Source organism: Stegostoma tigrinum, chromosome 36 (genome assembly GCF_030684315.1).
Source record: "Stegostoma tigrinum isolate sSteTig4 chromosome 36, sSteTig4.hap1, whole genome shotgun sequence".
NCBI classification, from domain to species: Eukaryota; Metazoa; Chordata; class Chondrichthyes; order Orectolobiformes; family Stegostomatidae; genus Stegostoma; species Stegostoma tigrinum.
In genome coordinates, this window is record NC_081389.1 from 21544220 (window position 1) to 21563276 (window position 19057).

General features: G+C 53.5%; 1 protein-coding gene across 1 annotated transcript in view; it reads right to left on the minus strand.

The window, feature by feature from the left end:
- The window catches only part of tp53bp1 (tumor protein p53 binding protein, 1), a 128269-nt gene that overhangs the window by 2795 nt on the left and 106417 nt on the right, over positions 1 to 19057 (minus strand). Inside the window, 17 exon segments of the mRNA XM_059640190.1 lie at positions 233 to 316; positions 319 to 377; positions 1612 to 1636; positions 1639 to 1665; positions 1668 to 1700; positions 1703 to 1808; positions 3100 to 3194; positions 5829 to 6041; positions 6719 to 6895; positions 8614 to 8782; positions 8784 to 8806; positions 15139 to 15557; positions 16819 to 16983; positions 17601 to 17890; positions 18226 to 18332; positions 18335 to 18380; positions 18942 to 18945. Of these exon segments, the coding sequence (XP_059496173.1) occupies positions 233 to 316; positions 319 to 377; positions 1612 to 1636; positions 1639 to 1665; positions 1668 to 1700; positions 1703 to 1808; positions 3100 to 3194; positions 5829 to 6041; positions 6719 to 6895; positions 8614 to 8782; positions 8784 to 8806; positions 15139 to 15557; positions 16819 to 16983; positions 17601 to 17890; positions 18226 to 18332; positions 18335 to 18380; positions 18942 to 18945 (2042 nt within the window).

Sequence of the window (19057 nt, forward strand, 5' to 3'; positions counted from 1 at the left end):
TCTGTATTGAACCCCGTGCTCTTCCTATCCTGGCAGTGTTTGATGGGGGACAGTGTAAAGGATTGCTCCAATCCTCATTTTCAAAACTCCACATTTTATGTACATTATCCCGCCTTCCTATTTCAATAGTAAAGCAAGTACAGCGTACAGATTTCCCACAACGTCACGGATATCCCTCCCCCCCATCCCCCACAACCCCAGGACCGAGTGTTTGGGTCCGGCTAGCGCTGACCTTTATTGTGAGCTGAGGAGTTGTGCTGCCTAACTGACATTGCCCCTCCCATCATCAGGATCTCCGACCACAGGCTGAGGAAGCCTTCTGCTGGTCCGACACGAGCAGCAGCTTCATGTTCTTGAACGGAGTGCTCCGGGGATGCCTGAGGAATCGAGAGAGCAAAGAGGGAGCAGTGAACAACAGGGACGGAGGGGGAGGGGAGAACGAGAGGGGAGGGAGGGAGGGAGGGGAGAACGAGGGGGGGGTGGGAGGAAGGGGAGAAAGAAAGAAGAGAGAGAAAGAAAGAGAGAGAGAAAGAAAGAGAGAGAGAAAGAAAGAGAGAGAGAAAGAAAGAGAGAGAGAAAGAAAGAGAGAGAGAAAGAAAGAAGAGAGAAAGAAAGAGAGAAAGAAAGAAAGAAAGAAAGAAAGAAAGAAAGAAAGAAAGAAAAGAAAGAAAGAAAGAAAGAAAGAAAGAAGGAAGGAAGGAAAGAAGGAAAGAAAGAAAGAAGGAAGGAAAGAAGGAAGGAAAGAAAGAAGGAAAGAAGGAAAGAAAGAAAGAAAGAAAGAACGAATGAGAGGAGGGAGGGAGGGGTGAAAGAAAGAGAGGAGGGAGGAGGCAAACAGGAAGCATGAATATATTGGAAAGGAGACAAGGTCATTGAGATCACATCAACTTCAAAGTTTCACGTGTCTTGAACAAAGATGAGGCTGTGGGAGGGGGGATAGAGTCAGTGATATCGGGGGGGTGAGGCTGTAGGAGGGGGGGTGGCTGTAGGAGGGGGGGGGATAGAGTCAGTGATATCGGGGGGGGTGAGGCTGTGGGGGTTGTGTGAGGCTGTAGTGAGGCTGTAGGGGGGGGGGATAGAGTCAGTGATATCGGGGGCGTGAGGCTGTGGGGGTTGTGTGAGGCTGTAGTGAGGCTGTAGGGGGGGGGGATAGAGTCAGTGATATCGGCGGGGGGAGGCTGTGGGGGGGGGGGTTGTGAGGCTGTGGGGGGGGTGTGAGGCTGTAGGAGGGGGATAGAGTCAGTGATATCGGCGGGGGGAGGCTGTGGGGGGGGGGGTTGTGAGGCTGTGGGGGGGGTGAGAGGCTGTAGGAGGGGGATGTGAGGCTGTAGGAGGGGGGGGATAGAGTCAGTGATATCGGGGGGGGTGAGGCTGTAGGAGGGGGGTGTGACGCTGTGGGAGGGGGGGAATAGAGTCAGTGATGTCGGGGGGGGTGAGGCTGTGGGTGGAGTTAGCGACAGAGATGGCGGTGCAGAAGTGGTGGGGGGGGTTGACTGTGTGAGGAGTAGACTCAGCGATGGGGCTGGGGAGTAGAATGGGTGGGGAGGTGTAGATTCTGTGGGGTACACAAGTGAAAACCCGATGCAGTAAGGGGAGATTCCGTGCTCTTACCATTCCAGGATGCGGTCAGCCTCACGCTGTATCCTGCTGGAAGCAGGTAATTCTGTATGGCTGGAGCTGACTGGCCAGGCAGCTGTCCCTAACCAGAGGTTCGACACACACGGGACTCCACTGGCAATACACAGGAAGTACTTCTTTGTCCGACAGTGCTGGTCAGCGATCAGGATACACTGGTATGCAGCTTTACACTGAAACACAACCCCGGGAAAACATTAGTCTGACTCAGAGTGTCAACACCTCTACACAGTAGAGCTTTCGCTGAAGAGGTGCTGGGTTTCACACAAACTGGGCCACACTTTAAGAGAGAGTTGATGTCAATCTCAGTGCTGAATCTAACTGGCGTGAAAATCAGGCACTCCAGCTGCCATAACCTGCCAGGGACACTCTGAGGGGTGCTCTCTCTCTCTCTCTCTTTCTCTTTCTCCCACCCCTGGATCAGAGAGAATGCACATTGTTATTTTAAAGCGGTGGGTGTGCACTGGGAGGCTCGTTCCTCTCTCTCTCTCTCTCTCTCTCTGACACAGACACCACACACACTCTCCTGGGGATTGCTATAACGTGTCAGTTACTGCATACTGCACCTGTAGCAGGCTCTCACTGAGCACTGTGTGCCTGTCCATTGTGAAAAGGGACAGTTCAGAGTCAGGAGTCTGTCACGTGTGTTTTTAAGTTTATTCACTCACAGGATGAGGGTGTCGCTGGCCAGTCCAGCATTTATTGCCCATCCCTAATTGCCCAGAGGGCAGCTCAGCGTCAACTACATTGCTGTGGGGTCTGGAGTCACATATAGGCCAGACCAGTTAAGGATGGCAGTTTCTTTCCCTGAAGGACATTAGTGAACCAGATGGGTTTTTTCCCAACAATCGGCAACGGGTTCATGGCCATCATTAGATTGTTAACTCCAGATATTTTACAGATTTCAAATTCCACCATCTGCTCTGACAGAATTCAAACTCTGACCCCCAGAACATTATCTGGGTCTCTGGGTTAACAGTCCAGTGATAATACCACCAGGCCATTGCCTCCCCTTGTTCAGCCCACTGCAGAGGAGCTAGTCTATCCACCAGGCTTACAGACAGTAACAAGCTGGAGGGAGTGCTGCCCTGGCAGAGAGATACCATCTGTCTGATTAATTGTTAAATCAGAAGGCTCTGCCTTCCCTCTCTCTCGGTTGTAACAGATCCCCAGCCTCTGAAGGGCGGGCATGGTGCAGTCTCCCTAACTGTCCTGGCCAATACTTATCCCTCAGCCAACAACATTGTCACATTGCTGTTTGTGGGATCTTGCACAAATTTGCAGCGCTGCTACACTTCAATGGGGGCTGTAAAGTGCTTCAGGGTGTCCCGAGCTGGGGAAAGGCACTATATAAATGCAAGTCTTGTTGAGAACAGCCTCATCTTGAGCTCACTGCCTTCGGCTGTCTCCCCCGAGATCAGGGAGGGGTTGGGTGGGTGGGGCGGGAACCAATGTTTCCCTTACCTGGGCTTCATTGAAATCCTGCAGGATGTAGCCCCCACCAGCTCGGAGCTGCCTCTCAGTGTACTGTTTGTTGTAGGCTGCGGTCTCCACAAACTCTAACAGATAAACAGGGACACAGTCAGATCTGAGCACGAGCCCTCACCCATGCTCAGTGCAGGCAGGGAGGTGTTTCTATTCCATTCCCCCTCTGCCAAAGAGCAGACCCCCCCTCCCCGCCCCCCCAAGATCTCAGAGTCTGTACGCACATCACTGTGGAGACAGATGAACCTGTACACTCACCACTTACTAACTCAGCTTCCACCTACTCCTGACACCCCCATCCCCACATATCCCAAAAGCTGGGGTGGGAACACGTGATGCAGTTAGCAAAGTCACCAGAATAAGCTTTTGGGTCACAGGGCTAACGTCCCTACCTCTGGGCCAGGAGTCCCAGGCTCAAGTCCCACTTGCCCCCTGAGGTGGTGTATCTTAACATCTCTGAACGGGTTAATTAAAAACCACACACAAAGTCTCACAGGGATTGGCTAGAGACTAAAAAGATTACTACCTACCCCTCCCCCATCCCTCCGCAATCCCCGCCCCCCCGACTCCCTGTCTCAGTCCCCTCCAAAACCCCCAATGGCCTGTCTCTCTCCCCAACCTGTCTCCCTGTACCCACCCTTATGACCAAACCCCTCTCTCCCCATTACCCCCATTCTGCAGCGGTGTCCCCCACCTCTCTCTTTCTCGCCATGTTTCACATTCCCAGCTCTCCCTCTGAACCCTAACCTTATTGCCATCACCAGCTGCTGTAGGCTTGGCCATGATGATCAAATAGTAAACAAGGTGAGACACAATGGAGAGATGGGATTTTGGGGGCGGGGGCGGGGGGGTGGGGGTGGCGTGCGATGATGGAGAGACGGTGACGGTGGGAGGGGGTGGATGGTGAGACGGTGACGGGGGGAAATGGTGAGACAGTGATGGTGGTGGGGGGGGAATGGTGAGAGGGTGATGGGGGGGGAGAATGGTGAGACAGTGATGGGGGGGGTAATGGTGAGATGGTGCTGGGGGAGATGGGCGGGAGGAATGGTTAGGATGGCGATGGGGGAGATGGGGGGGATGGTGTGATGGTGGGGGTGGGAGTGGATGGTGAAACGGTGATGGTGGGTGGGGTGGATGGTGAGGTAGTGATGGGGGGAATGGTGAGATGGTGATGGGGGAGATGGGTGGGGGGGGGAGGAATGGTAGGACGCTGATGGGGGAGATGGTGAGACAGGGGATGGTGAGACAGTGATGGGGGAGATGGGAGAGATGAGGAGGGGATGGTGAGACGATGATGGGGGGAAATGGTGAGACGGTGATTGTGGGGAATGGTGAGACGGTGATTGGGGGGAATGGTGAGACGGTGATTGTGGGGGGAAATGGTGAGACGGTGATTGTGGGGGAATGGTGAGACGGTAATGGGGGGATGGGGGGTATTGTGAGACGGTGATGGGGGGATGGGGGGTATGGTGAGACGGTGATGGGGAATGGGGGGGTGGTGAGACGGTGATGGCGGGGGGAACGGTGAGACGGTGATGGGGGGGATGGGGGGTATGGTGAGATGGTGATGGGGGAGATGGGGGGTATGGTGAGACGGTGGATGGGGGAGATGGGGGGGGGGGAACGGTGAGACGGTGATGGGGGAGATGGGGGGGGAACGGTGAGACGGTGAGGGGGGGGGAGAATGGTGAGACGGTGATTGGGGGGAATGGTGAGACGGTAATGGGGGGATGGGGGGGTGGTGAGACGGTGATGGGGGGATGGGGGGGGGTGGTGAGACGGTGATGGCGGGGGGAATGGTGAGACGGTGATGGGGGGTATGGTGAGACGGTGATGGGGGAGATGGGGGGGGGGAACGGTGAGACGGTGATGGGGGGTATGGTGAGACGGTGATGGAGGAGATGGGGTGGGAACCGTGAGACGTTGGGGGTGGGGGGGAGGAGAATGGTGAGACGGTAATGGGGGGATGGGGGGTGGTGAGACGGTGATGGGGGAGATGGGGGGGGGAACGGTGAGACAGTGACGGGGGGAGGAGAATGGTGAGACGGTGATTGGGGGGGAATGGTGAGACGGTAATGGGGGGATGGTGAGACGGTGATGGGGGGATGGGGGGGGGTGGTGAGACGGTGATGGGGGGGAACGGTGAGACGGTGATGGGGGGAATGGTGAGACGGTGATGGGGGGGATGGGGGGGGAACGGTGAGACGGTGATGGGGGGGGATGGGGGGTATGGTGAGACGGTGATGGAGGAGATGGGGTGGGAACCGTGAGACGTTGGGGGGTGGGGGGGAGGAGAATGGTGAGACGGTAATGGGGGGATGGGGGGGTGGTGAGACGGTGATGGGGGAGATGGGGGGGGGAACGGTGAGACAGTGACGGGGGGAGGAGAATGGTGAGACGGTGATTGGGGGGGGGAATGGTGAGACGGTAATGGGGGGATGGTGAGACGGTGATGGGGGGGGTGGTGAGACGGTGATGGGGGGGAACGGTGAGACGGTGATGGGGGGATGGGGGGAATGGTGAGACGGTGATGGGGGGGATGGGGGGGGGGGATGGTGAGACGGTGATTGGCGGGGGAATGGAGAGACGGTTGATTGGGGAGGTGGAATGGTGAGATGGTGATGGGGGGAGGGTAGGATGGTGAGACAATGATGGGGGAGGGGGGGATGGTTTGGGGACTGCGCGGGAGCCAGGGCAGACGATCTCACCCTCCTCTTCCTCGCTGCTGATGGCTCCATCGGGCTGAGCTTGCTTGTTGGTCCTGCGGTCTGACTCACTCGCTGCTGTCAGGATGAAGGCATACCCCACAAACAGGGTGGGTCTTTTTGGGATGGGGCCATGCTGGGTTTCCAACATGGAGCTGGATTCGCTGGAGACCTCCCCCTCGGAGGGACTGAGAAACCCAGTCGGCTTCAGAATTGCTGTAGTGTGGAAAGCACAGCTCGTTACATAGAATCTACAGAAGCAGGCCCTTCTGCCCACCTGTGACTACCCACCCCCACCCCCCACCACCGCTTCCCGCCCCCCGCACGGTCTAGCCTCCTCCAATCTTCACAGCCTGGTCCTGCTCTGTTCTCTTCTGCCCCAAATTAGCCAGCATCACTTCAAAACAGAGCTGGACCTCGACTCCATTTCCCCCATCCCCGTCACAAAAGTTTCACCTTCTCTCTATTCTTCAGATGGAGATGTTACTCCTCGACTCCCAGTTGGATTCATTAATATCTTTTACAGGTCAGGGTCACGGTCAAGGGTCTCTAGATTGAATCCCACAGCACAAAAGTGGAGATACTGTGTTTATGTGGGCCTCCCCCTACCCCTGTCAAATCCTTGCAATGTCTCAGTACACTCTGACTCAACGTCAACATTCCTGCTCACTACAACCTCCGCATCTCCGCTGGGAATGCCTGGTGAGCTGAAGGCGCTCTCCAATATACCCAACCTCTAAAGGGACCTGGGTCAATAGCCGTAAGTAAAAGGGAGGAGGCTTGTGATAAAAGACATCGCTCTCACAAGGAGCTAGCAGAGCCACAATGGATGAATGGCCTCGACATGAGCTGCTACCTTCCTTCCCCCTTCCCCCAAACAGCCCGGCCATTACCGGATTTTGTAGTTCCCGGTCTCCGACCACGTTTCGCTGGCGAGCGCTCCTCATCCGAGCCCATCAGCTTCCGTTTCCCAGAGAAGGCCGGGCTCCGGGGGCTCTCCCCCTGTTTCCGGGTCGGAGTACTGGGCCCAGCGTTGGTGCGGCGTTTACGCTTCCCTTCCACCAGGTTATCTGTCGCAACAAGACATTGCCTCGTCACCAGAGACACACCCCACAGGGCAGAGGGAACCCTCATCATCACTACCGGACCTAAGGGCAACACCTCGACAAAATCCCCCAACAGGCTTCATTACTGTACTTAAAAGGCGTTACGTAAATGCAAGGTGTGGTTGAACAACTGGGCCCCAGACAGCTGCTCTGGCCCAGCCGTTCAACCAGACCCTGCATTTGTGTAGCACCCTGAAACGCCCCCAGTGACAAAATCTCCCACAGCACATTGTTGGGACTTCAGCCATCGGTGAGAGACTCGGAGCCACGCAGCCCGATGACAGAAGTCTCTGGGTTTGAACAAAGAAAAAAACCTGTTATAAAGTGGGGGGGCGGAAAGAGACAGAAATAGGGGCCCCAAGTGATTTTGGCCAGCTGTATATGAGTAGCTCAGCATCACAGGGCTGGAGAGATTAGAGGGTCAGAGAGGTCCAGTGGGTCCAATACATAGCGAGGACAGTTAATTAATTTACACTGCCTTGTAAAATTCAAACAACAGAATGAAACGAGCGAGGAATTCATACCAAACATTTGTAACCCACTGACTGGGACCTCAGCCATACTGAAAGTCTGGACATCTTCCTCAGGAGGAATAGAATCCCTACTGTGTGGAAACAGGCCATTCAGCCCTTCAAGTTCACAGTGACCCTCCCACTCAAACCCAAGCCCTGCTACCGGTAACCTTGCACGGCTGTACATCCCTGGACACTATGGGTAATTTCTCATGGCCAACCCACCCCAGCCTGCACATCTTTGGGCTGTGGGAGGAAACCCGCGCAGACACGGGGAGAATGTGCAAACTCCACACAGAGGCTGGAATTGAACCCGGGTCCCTGGCGCTGTGAGGCAGCAGCGTTAACCACTGGGGCACCGTGCCACCCTGAAACATCTGAACAGTGACCATGCCACAAGGTGACAGGTTTGTGAGGAGTGAAGGGGGGGAGGGTAGGGGGTGAGATTGTGCTTCTGTAAGTTGCCGAATGTAGCTGTCCAAAACGATGTAAGATTCTGACAGCAGGCCGACAGAAATGGCAGGCTGGTATGAAACCAGAGGACACTGGTTTCAGTAAATTAGTGAGAAAGTCTCGGGGCGATGAGAGGATGTTTTCTTAACACACTGAGCTGCTGTGACCAGGAGCGTGTTTCCTGAAAGGAAACAAATTCCTTGGAAAATGGAGAAATCAAATAAACAGAGGGGTTACATTGGGCAAAAAAAGGAGAGTGGATCTACTTGGAGGCGTCTTTTTAAAGAGATAGCAAAAACATGAGATGCTGAATGGCCTCCTGGTGGTCAGACGTTGTTCTGGCTCACATGTACCTACTGCCCACTCTGCACTCAGTCATCTGTAAGAGGGCAATGCCAGGGTTTATCCAGGTGCACCCACACAGAATGGCCAATTCCTTCTCCAAAGTCCCCCGACCCCCACTCAAAACACCCCCTCCCAAAACCAACCCCCGCCCTTCCCACCAATGAAATGGGCCAGGAATTCCAGCCACCTACCTCGCAACAGGTAAGGAGATCAGGTTCAGCGATGCCTGCTGCAGTCGAACAGCCCGACTGCGTTCACTGCTGGGGCCTGAGCAAGGAATGAAGGGTCTACCAAGGGATGGTGGCACCCACGGCAACATGCAGCACAGAGATTGTCCCCACACCCCTGGTGGGAGCTACGGTACCCGCTTACCCAAGCTGATGTCAGCTGCCATGGTGAGAGGGGTGGTGACCTCGCAGGGGTCGAGCCCAAACTGTTCCCTGAGCCGGTTGCCCTGCTCCAGCGACAGGATGACTGCCATCCTCTTGTACCACTTCTGCAGGCCGTCCTTCTCGATACAGTAGTAAAACTCTTCGGCCTCCCTTCCTGTGAGCTTTCACGATCCCTGTGGGCAGAGCACCAACGGGACATTTACCCTCGCCCCTGATGACACACCAGTCTTCTCTCCCAGAGGGGGGCTGGAACACTGCCACATCCACATCACCCAAAACACCGAGCACCTGCGCAGCCACAAATGTCCAAACAAGAGCAGGAATAGGCCATTCGGCCCTTTCAGTCTGCTCTGCTATTCTATCTGCACAATAATGACTGATCATCCGACTCCTTACCCTGTCCCCACTTCCTCCCAACATCTTCCGATCCCTTTAACCAATGAACTCTGTCTAACTCCTTTGTGAAAGCGTCCAACGTTTTGGCCTCAAACACATTCAGTAGCAGAAGTTTCAATAAACCCATCACAAAAAAAAGATTCTTACATCAGTCCTACTCCTATCCTGAGACTGTGAGCATCCCCAGTCATCAGGAACACTGGCACCAACGACATAGGTAGGAAGAGAGATGGGGATTTAAGGCAGAAATTCAGGGAGCTAGGATGGAAGCTGAGAGCTAGGACGAACAGAGTTATTGTCTCTGGTTTGTTGCCCCGTGCCACGTGCTAGTGAGGCGAAGAATAGGGAGAGAGAGAGGAGTTGAACACGTGGCTACAGGGATGGTGCAGGAGGGAGGGTTGTGGATTCTTGGATAATTGGGGCTCTTTCTGGGGTAGGTGGGACCTCTACAAGCAAGATGGTCTTCACCTGAACCAGAGGGGTACCAATATCCTGGGGGGAAAATTTGCTAAGGCTATTCGGGTGGGTTTAAACTAATTCAGCAGGGGGATGGGAACCAAAATTGTAGTTCGAGTATAGAAAAGGTTGAGAGTAGGGTGGTCCGAAATAAAGTTTCAGGGAAGCAAGATGGCACCGGCAAGCAGAAGTTGGTTTGAAGTGTGTCTACTTCAATGCCAGGAGCGTCCGGAATAAGGTGGGTGATCTTGCAGCATGGGTCCCTGGGACTTCGATGTTGTGGCCATTTCGGAGACATGGATAGAGCAGGGACAGGAATGGTTGTTTGCAAGTTCCAGGATTTAGATGTTTCGGTAAGAGCAGAGAAGGTGGTAAAAGAGGGGGAGGTGTGGCATTGTTGGTCAAGGACATTATTTCAGTTGCAGAAAGGATGTTTGGGGACTCATCAACTGAGGTAGTATGGGCTGAGGTTAGAAACAGGAAAGGAGAGGTCACCCTGTTGGAGTTTTCTATAGGCTTCCGAATAGTTCCAGAGATGTAGAGGAAAGGATAGCAAAGATGGTTCTCGATAGGAGTGAGAGAAACAGGGTAGTTGTCATGGGGGACTTCAACTTTCCAAATATTGACTGGGAAACACTATAGTTCGAGTACTATAGATGGGTCAGTTTTTGTCCAGTGTGTGCAGGAGGGCTTCCTGACACAGTATGTAGATAGGCCAACAAGGGGCGAAGCCACATTAGATTTGGTACTGGGTAATGAGCCCGGCCAGGTGTTAGATTTGGAAGTAGGTGAGCACTTTGGTGATAGCTATCACAATTCTGTATGTTTACTTTAGTGATGGAAAGGGATAGGTGTATACCACTGGGCAAGAGTTATAGCTGGGGGAAAGGCAATTACGATGAGATGAAGGGTCTAGGCCCGAAACGTCAGCTTTTGTGCTCCTGAGATGCTGCTTGGCCTGCTGTGTTCATCCAGCCTCACATTTTATTATCTTGGAATCTCCAGGCATCTGCAGTTCCCATTATCTACGATGAGATTAGGCAAGATTTAGGAAGCATAGGATGGGGAAGGAAACTGCAGGGGATGGGCACATTAGAAATGTAGAGCTTATTCAAGGAAAAGCTCCTGTGTGTCCTAGATAAGCATGTACCTGTCAGGCAGGAAGGAAGCTGTAGAGTGCGGGAGCCGTGGTTTATGAAGGAGGTGGAATCTCTGGTCAAGAGGAAGAAAAAGGCTTATGTTAGGATGGAGACATGAAGGCTCAGTTAGGGCGCTTGAGGGCTACGAGGTAGCCAGGAAAGACCTAAAGAGAGAGCTCAGAAAAGCCAGGAGCAGACATGAGAAGTTGTTGGCGGATAGGATCAGGGTAAACCCGAAGGCTTTCTATAGGTATTTAAGGAATAAATGAATGACAAGAGTAAGATCAGGCCCAATTAAGGATAGTAGTGGTAAGTTGTGTGTGGAGTCAGATGAGATAGGGGGAAGTGCTAAGTGAATATTTTTCAACAGTATTTACTCTAGAAAATGACAATGTTGTCGAGGAGAATACTGAGATACAGGCTACTAGACTAGGTGGGATTGAGGTTCACAAGGAAGAGGTATTAGGAAATCCTACAGAGGGTGAAGGTAGATAAGTCCCCTGGCTGGATGGGATTTATCCTAGGATCCTCTGGGAAGCCAGGGAGGAGATTGCCGAGCCTTTGGCATTGATCTCTAACTCGTCATTGTCTACAGGAATAGTGCCAGATGACTGGAGGATAGCAAATGTGGTTCCCCTGTTCAAGAAGGGCAGTAGAGACAACCCTGGTAATTATAGACCAGTGAGCCTTACCTCAGTTGTTGGTAAAGTGTTGGAAAAGGTTATAAGGGATAAGGGATTTATAATCATCTAGAAAAGAATAAATTGATTAGGGATAGTCAGCCACCGTTTTGTGAAGGGAAGGTCGTGCCTCACAAACCTTATTGAGTTCTTTGAGAAGGTGATCAAAACAGGTAGATGAGAGTAAACCGGTTGATGTGGTGTATATGGATTTCAGCAAGGTGTTTGATAAGGTTCCCCACAATAGGCTATTGTACAAAATGCGGAGGAATGGAATTGTGGGAGATATAGCAGTTTGGATCGGAAATTGGCTTGCTGAAAGAAGATAGAGGGTGGTAGTTGATGGGAAATGTTCATCCTGGAGACCAGTTACTAGTGGTGTACCGCAAGGGTCGGTGTTGGGTCCACTGCTGTTTGTCATTTTTATAAATGACCCTGGATGAGGGCGTAGAAGGATGGGTTAATAAATTTGCAGACGACACTAAGGTCGGTGGAGTTGTGGATAGTGACGAAGGATGCTGTAGGTTGCAGAGAGACATAGATAAGCTGCAGAGTTGGGCTGAGAGGTGGCAAATGGAGTTTAATGCAGACAAGTGTGAGGTGATGCACTTTGTAGGAGTAACCAGAAGGCAAAGTACAGGGCTAATGGTAAGATTCTTAGTAGTGTAGATGAGCAGAGAGATCTCAGTGTCCATGTACACAGATCCTTGAAAGTTGCCACCCAGGTTGACAGGGCTGTTAAGAAGGCATACAGTGTTTTAGCTTTTATTAATAGAGGGATCGAGTTCCGGAACCAAGAGGTTATGCTGCAGCTGTACAAAAACTCTGGGTGCGGCCGCACTTGGAGTATTGTGTACAATTCTGGTCACCGCATTATAAGAAGGATGTGAAGCTTTGGAAGGGTGCAGAGGAGATTTACTACGATGTTGCTGGTATGGAGGAAGGTCTTATGAGGAAAGGCTGAGGGACTTGAGGCTGTTTTCATTAGAGAGAAGAAGGTTGAGAGGTGACTTAATTGAAACATATAAAATAATCAGAGGGTTAGATAGGGTGGATAGGGAGAGCCTTTTTCCTCGGATGGTGACGGCGGGCACGAGGGGGCATAGCTTTAAATTGAGGGGTGACAGATGTCAGAGGTAGTTTCTTTACTCAGAGTAGTAAGGGAATGGAACGCTTTGCCTGCAACGGTAGTAGATTCGCCAACTTTAGGTACATTTAAGTCATCATTGGATAAGCATATGGACGTACATGGAATAGTGTAGGTTAGATGGGCTTGAGATCGGTATGACAGGTCGGCACAACATTGAGGGCCAAAGGGCCTGTACTGTGCTGTTATGTTTTATGTTCTATGTTCTATAACATCCTTTCCATCCTAACCCTCTGTGGACCTAACAGAGTTTTATAGCTTTCCATGAGAGTGCCCCTTCATTGTCTGAAACCCCAGTCAGTTATAGTCCTAACTGACCCAGTCTCTCACCCATCAAACCTTAGTCCCAGGAATCACTGTTACACTTCCCTCCAGCATCGAAAGCCCCGAGTGCTCCCAGCAAACACCGCATCCCCTGGGAGACGGTGCAAGGATTGATACCATCCTCTGTGGAAAGACATGGATGTCGCTGACTGGGCCTACACTTATTCCCCATCCCTTATTGCCCCAGACAAGGAGTGTTCTCCAACTGCTGCAGCCCGTGTGCTGCAGGGACACCCATAGAGCTGTGTACAGAACAGAAAAGCAATTTTTATTTTTCAAAAAGAAGTCAAGAGATTTGTTGCTGCTGGGTTCAGATAAATTTGGTATGATAAAGTCACACAGCAGTGAAACAGACCCTTTGGCCCAACTCGTCCATGCAAACCAGACATCCCATTCAGACCCATTTGCCAGAATTTGGCCCTTTTCCCTCTAAACCCTTCCTATTCATGTACCCATCCAGATGCCTTTTAAATGGTGTAAATGTACCAGCCTCCACCACTTCCTCTGGCAGCTCATTCCATACTCACACCACCCTCTGCATGTTACCCCTCAAGTCCCTTTTAAATCTTTACCCCTTCACCTTAAACCTATGCTCCTCTAGTTGCTTGGACTCCCCTATCCTGCAAAAAAAGACAATGGCTACTCACCTGATCCACAATTTTATAAACCCCTGTAAGGTCACCCCTCAGTCTCTGATATTCCAGGGAAAATAGCCCCAGTCTATTCAGCCTCTCCCTAGAGCTCAAACCCTCCAACCCCGGCAACATCCTTGTAAATCTTTTCAAAACCCTTTCAAATTTAACAAGACCTTTCCTACAGCAGGGAGAACAGTATCGCAAACGTGGTCTAACCAATGTCCCGTACAGCCGCAACATGGAGTGTAGGAGTTGGGATTTCAATGCACTGATCAGTGAAGGTAAGCTATCAAATGTTGCCGATACTATCCTGTCTACCTGGGACTCCACTTTCTAGGAAATATGAAGCTGTAATCCAAGGTCTCTGTTCAGCAACACTCCCCTAGGCCCTACCATAAAGTGTATAAGTGCTGCCCAGATTTGTTTGTGAATGCAGTACGTTATTGTGGAAGAAAATGACTGTACCACCTTTATTAAAGGATAAGGGGTAAGGGAGTCTGGCTGCAGCTGTGCATTTATTCCTAATGGAAAGGACCGCTTCCAGCTGACTGTCTGGGGTGGGGGTGTTGCGGTGTGTGTGCATGCACGGGAAAGGAAGAGAGTGGGAGCAGGAGCACGCACGCAAGATGTGGGGTGGGGGGCGGCAGGGGAGCAGGAGAACGCGTGCGAGAGAGAGGGGTGGTGGTGAGTGGGAGAATGTGCGCGAGAGAGGGGTGTGGGGAGTGGAAACACCATCCGAGAGAGAGGGGGAGAGAGAGCGAGAGAGGAGCAGGAGTGGGAGCATGAGAAAGAGAGAGAGAAAGAGAGAGAGATAGAGAGGGGGCAGCACGGGAGTGCACGCGCGCGAGAGTGGGGGACAGGGGGAGCAGGAGTGCACACGCATGAGGTGCGGGAACCGGGAGTGCGCGCGAGACAGCGGGAGCGGGAGCGGGGGAGGGGGAGGGGGAGGGGGAGGGGGAGGGGGAGGGGGAGGGGGAGGGGGAGGGGGAGGGGGAGGGGGAGGGGGAGGGGGAGGGGGAGGGGGAGGGGGAGTGGTGGGGGGTGGTGGGGAAGAGAGTGGGAATGCGAGGGGGTTGGAACAGGAATGCTCACAAGTGAGAGAGAGGGGGAGTGGGTGCACATTCACATGCACGTGCACGATAGTGAGAGAGTGAGAGTGAGAGCACGTGTGAGGGAGAGTGTCGTCTCATGGGAACAATGAAGTGAGCAGTGATTATTGTAAAAGCCCATCAGGCTCACTCTTTTGAGAGAGATATCCATCGTCAGTCCAGCATTTCCATGACTCCAGACTCAGCCAATGCAACTGACACTTGACTGCCCTCTGAAATAGACAACCATGCATTTAGAGGGCAATTAGGGATAGGTGACAAATGCTAACCTTACCCATGATACTCATTCCTTGAAAGAATAAAGTCATTTACAGACTCAGAGGGGAAATATTTCTTCAAATATTTGGAAATTCCACTCCAAAGGAACGAAAGGCGTGGAAACATAATTACAGGAGAGATCGGCTCTAATCAGCTAGAGCCAATGGCAGTCAGCGTACAGATTCGAGGGGCAGAATAGCCTCACTCTGGATTGTAATAGATTTCAGGTAGGATGTGTGTGTGTTTAAAATTTGAACAGCGCACGGTGGATCGGAATGTGGGCTCCCTCTGGGTCAGGGGGATAGGGATCACAGCCACCTTGTGGACCCCACCCCCTCCAGCCCCCACAACGAGCAGATACCTGCGCTGAAGTACTCGTCGTCAGACAGGGCAGTCACCTCTGTCTCCACGGGAATGGGGTCACACAGCAGGATGTCTTTGCCAGGCACTTCACACTCATAGCCATCGTCAAACAGCACCTTGTACTTGCCATCCCCAGAGTCACGGGTAATCGCTCCAGAATAGAAATACCCATTGGATGACCACTTGGCGACCACTCGCAGACCCACGAAGCTGCTGCTCTGAGAGGCCGAGAGCTCGGAGCGGGGAGCACGTGGGCCCTGGGCTTGTGGGATCTCCGGTGAGGCCGAGCGCGGGTACGGCACCCCTCCCACCTTCTCAGGGGCACGGGCGGCAATCCGGGTGTAGGGCTCCTCCTCTGGGGACGTGGCACTTGATGGATTCTCCCCCCGAGCCCTGGGTGAAGTCTGCATCATCTCCCTGTGGGACATCAGGGGGGGAAAACAGGTGGTGGTGACAGAGACACAGACACAGAGAGAGTGAGAGCGAGACACAGAGAGAGAGTGAGAGAGTGAGAGAGTGAGAGAGTGAGAGAGTGAGAGAGTGAGAGAGTGAGAGAGTGAGAGAGTGAGAGAGTGAGAGAGTGAGAGAGTGAGAGAGAGAGTGAGAGAGTGAGAGAGAGTGAGAGAGAGTGAGAGAGAGTGAGAGAGAGTGAGAGAGAGTGAGAGAGAGTGATACACACACAGACAGAGAGACAGGGAGAGTGTGAGGGAGCATGTGCATGAGATATCAAACAGCAGAGAGAAAGAACAGAGGCAACTCCGCAAGGAATCACATTAAATCCCGAAGACAAACGTGGAACTCAAATCCCAGTGTCAACAGAGACTGAAAATCAGGAATGGCCTGCTATTACTATCCTGGGGGTTACCATGACCAGAAAGTAAACTGGACTCACCACACAAACATAGTGGTGACAAGAACAGGTCAGAGGCTGGGAATACTGCAGGAACACACCTCCTGATTCCCCAAAACCCATCCACCATCTACAAGGCACCAATCAGGAGTCCTGTACCGTGAACAAATAAAAACAATTCCTAGAACTCTCCCCCTTAAGGGCAATGTGGATTTATCTATAGCACATGGGTACCAATGTTGCCACTCAGCCTCTGGGAACGGCCTCAATTCCAGCCTCGGGTGACTGTCTGTGTGGGGTTTGCACATTCTCCCTGTGTCCGTGTGGGTTCCCCCTGGGTGCTCCGCTTTCCTCCCACAGTCCAAAGATGTGCAGGTTAGGGCGGACTGGCCATGGGAAATTGCCCGTAGCGTTCAGGGTTTTGCAGGTTAGTTGGGGGGGAAGCCATGGGAAACACAGGGTTACAGAGACAGGGAAGGTACATGGGTCTGCGTGGGATACTCTTAGAGACTTAGTGCATTGGGCCAAATGGCCTCTTTCTGCAATGGAGAGATTTCATGAAGGCAGCTCACCCCCACCTTCTCAAGGGCAACTAGGGACAGGCAATAAACACTGGCTCAGCCAGCGATACCCATGTTCCATGAGTGAATAAAATAAAAATTAAATTGGGGAACCAGAGGAATATGATGAGAGTGGGTTTATGCCCCAGCCCGTACCCTGCTCAGGGCAGCTGCTTTTGGTTGGATTTTCTGCTCATAGTGGGGTCTAAAGCCTCATTGCTGGGCACAGCCCACACACGCACACACGCACACCAGCAACACCACTCACCTCCCAACCAGAGATCTGATGGGTGGTCGCCCTCGTTTGCCCCTGCCGCGAGCTGGGAGGCTTCTAGGTGTCTGTTTGTTGCTCATCGCGATCTCCTCAGTCTCTGCCAGCCCAGACAGTGGCTGTTTGGACGGTGACCAGTACTGGGCTCCAACCTTCCTTGGGCTAGACAAAGGAAGATAGTGTTACCAGGATCTCATCATATCCTGAAGCATTCCCCCTTGGCAGGGGAGTGTAATAACCACCCCCCCCAACAGCAGGCTCACACAACTAGCTGCAGATGGACCTCTCCAACTTTGGGAATAAGGAATCTGGTCAAAAGCAAAGCAGTGCAACAAAAAATTCCTAGAGACACCACAATGTGGCGGCTCTAACACTGTGCTGTCCCTGGGAGTGTCTGATGAGGGATGGGGGGGAATGTAGAGGGGGCTTCACTCTGTACCTAACCCCGTGCTCTTCCTGACCTGGGAGTGTGTGATGGGGACAGTGTAGAGGGAGCTTTACTCTGTATCTAACCCTGTGCTGTCCATGTCCTGGGACAGTTTGATGGCTGGGTGGGGGTGGGGGTGGGGAGTAAACCAGTTTAGACAGACTTACTTGGTATCTAACCCCGTGCTCTCCCTGTCCTGGGAGTGTTTAATGGGGGACAGTGTAGAGGAGGCCTTACTCTGTACCTAGCCCCGTGCTCTCCCTGTCCTGGGAGTGTGTGATGGGGGCAGTGTAGAGGAGGCCTTACTCTGTATCTAACCCCGTGCTGTCCCTCCCGCTCTGTGGGGTCCCACCTCAGTTTCGAGTGGATTCCTCTGCCGCTGGGCACTACAAACTCTCGAGGGTCTGGTCCCCCATTCCTTCCTCGGGAGGTAGCGGTACCCCTGCCCCGTTCCAGAGGGGCAGTGCCCCCTCCCACACTGCTGCTGCTGCTGGTGCCACTCGAAGCTCGCAGTAAACTCGATGCCTTGGAGGAGAAGGAGCTGATGTCACCGAGGTCACCCGAGGTCATGGAGCAAGTGGCCCGAGACGGAGACACCTCGTTCTCATATTCCCGACATTCCACCACTGGATCCTCACTCTCCTGAAGAAACAACACATGGGCAGGAAGGAAAGGGCAGTGTGAAATGGGCACTATTCCAGCTGTGTGCACACGTATCAGTCATTAGACACAGTCACTTAGGATTCACCACCGGCATTGAGAGTCCCAAACTGGGGACTTCCTAATAACACCACTGCCAGAGCACTGTGGGCGCCGAGGGGGCGCCCGCCCTGCCGCAGGGTCAGTGCCGAGGGGGCGCCTGCCCTGCCGCAGGGTCAGCGCCGAGGGGGCACCGTGCTGCCGGAGGGTACTGAGATCTCCTCACTGTAGAATGTCCGCCCGCCCCACACCCCACACCCCCTCTAACAGGTTGGTACCTCAGTTACTTTGCGTTCCCACCTCTTTCCCGTCTCGATGTAGTACACGTCAGTGATGATCCGGGTCAGCATCGTGCGCACCTCCCGGATCGTTCGGACGTGTCTCGCAGGAGCCGACCAGGAGGCGGCGCTGGCAGCTCGAAGTCCTCATCCTCCTTCAATGGAGACAACGAGCAAACAGCCAGTTAGAGGCAGCTAGGACCCCATCACCACACAGCCACGGGTCAGAGCAGGAGCAACAGGGCTTTGGTTGGGGGTCGGGGGGGGGGGGGGGGGGTAGAGAAACAGTGCGGGAGCATGACTGGTGGGGGTAGTCAGGGAGGGACAGGGGAGGGGTGTGGGGCACGGTAGGGAGGGTGGAGAGGGGCAGGGTGGAAGAAGGTTGGTAGTGTGGCAGGGAGGGGGGAAATTGGTGCGGGGGGGGGGGGGGGGGGGGGGTGGAGGAGAAGAGTACAAGGCCGGGCGGGGAGGGGGAGGAGTCGGGGAGAAGCAGTGACAGCAGGGGGCTGGGGAACCGTGAGGTCAGTGAGGTGGGGGAAAGAGTGGCTGTATGGGGAGCAGGGGAGGGCCAGGAAGGAGGTGTGGTGGACGACAGGGTCAGGAGGGGGCTGGGGTAGAAATGAGGGGAGGTGCTGAGCAGCAGGAGGGGCAGGGAGGAAGAGGATTGTGGGGGGGCGGGGGGTGTGCCTGGGACAAGGGGCAGTGGTGTGCAGTACCTGACTGTGGAAGGAGTCCGTGTCGTGGATCCTCTGCCCAGGGTTGGTGTGGAAGGATGTGCTCCTCGATCTCGATCTGCGGTTTCTCCGCCGAGCCCTCCGTCTGCACCATGGCA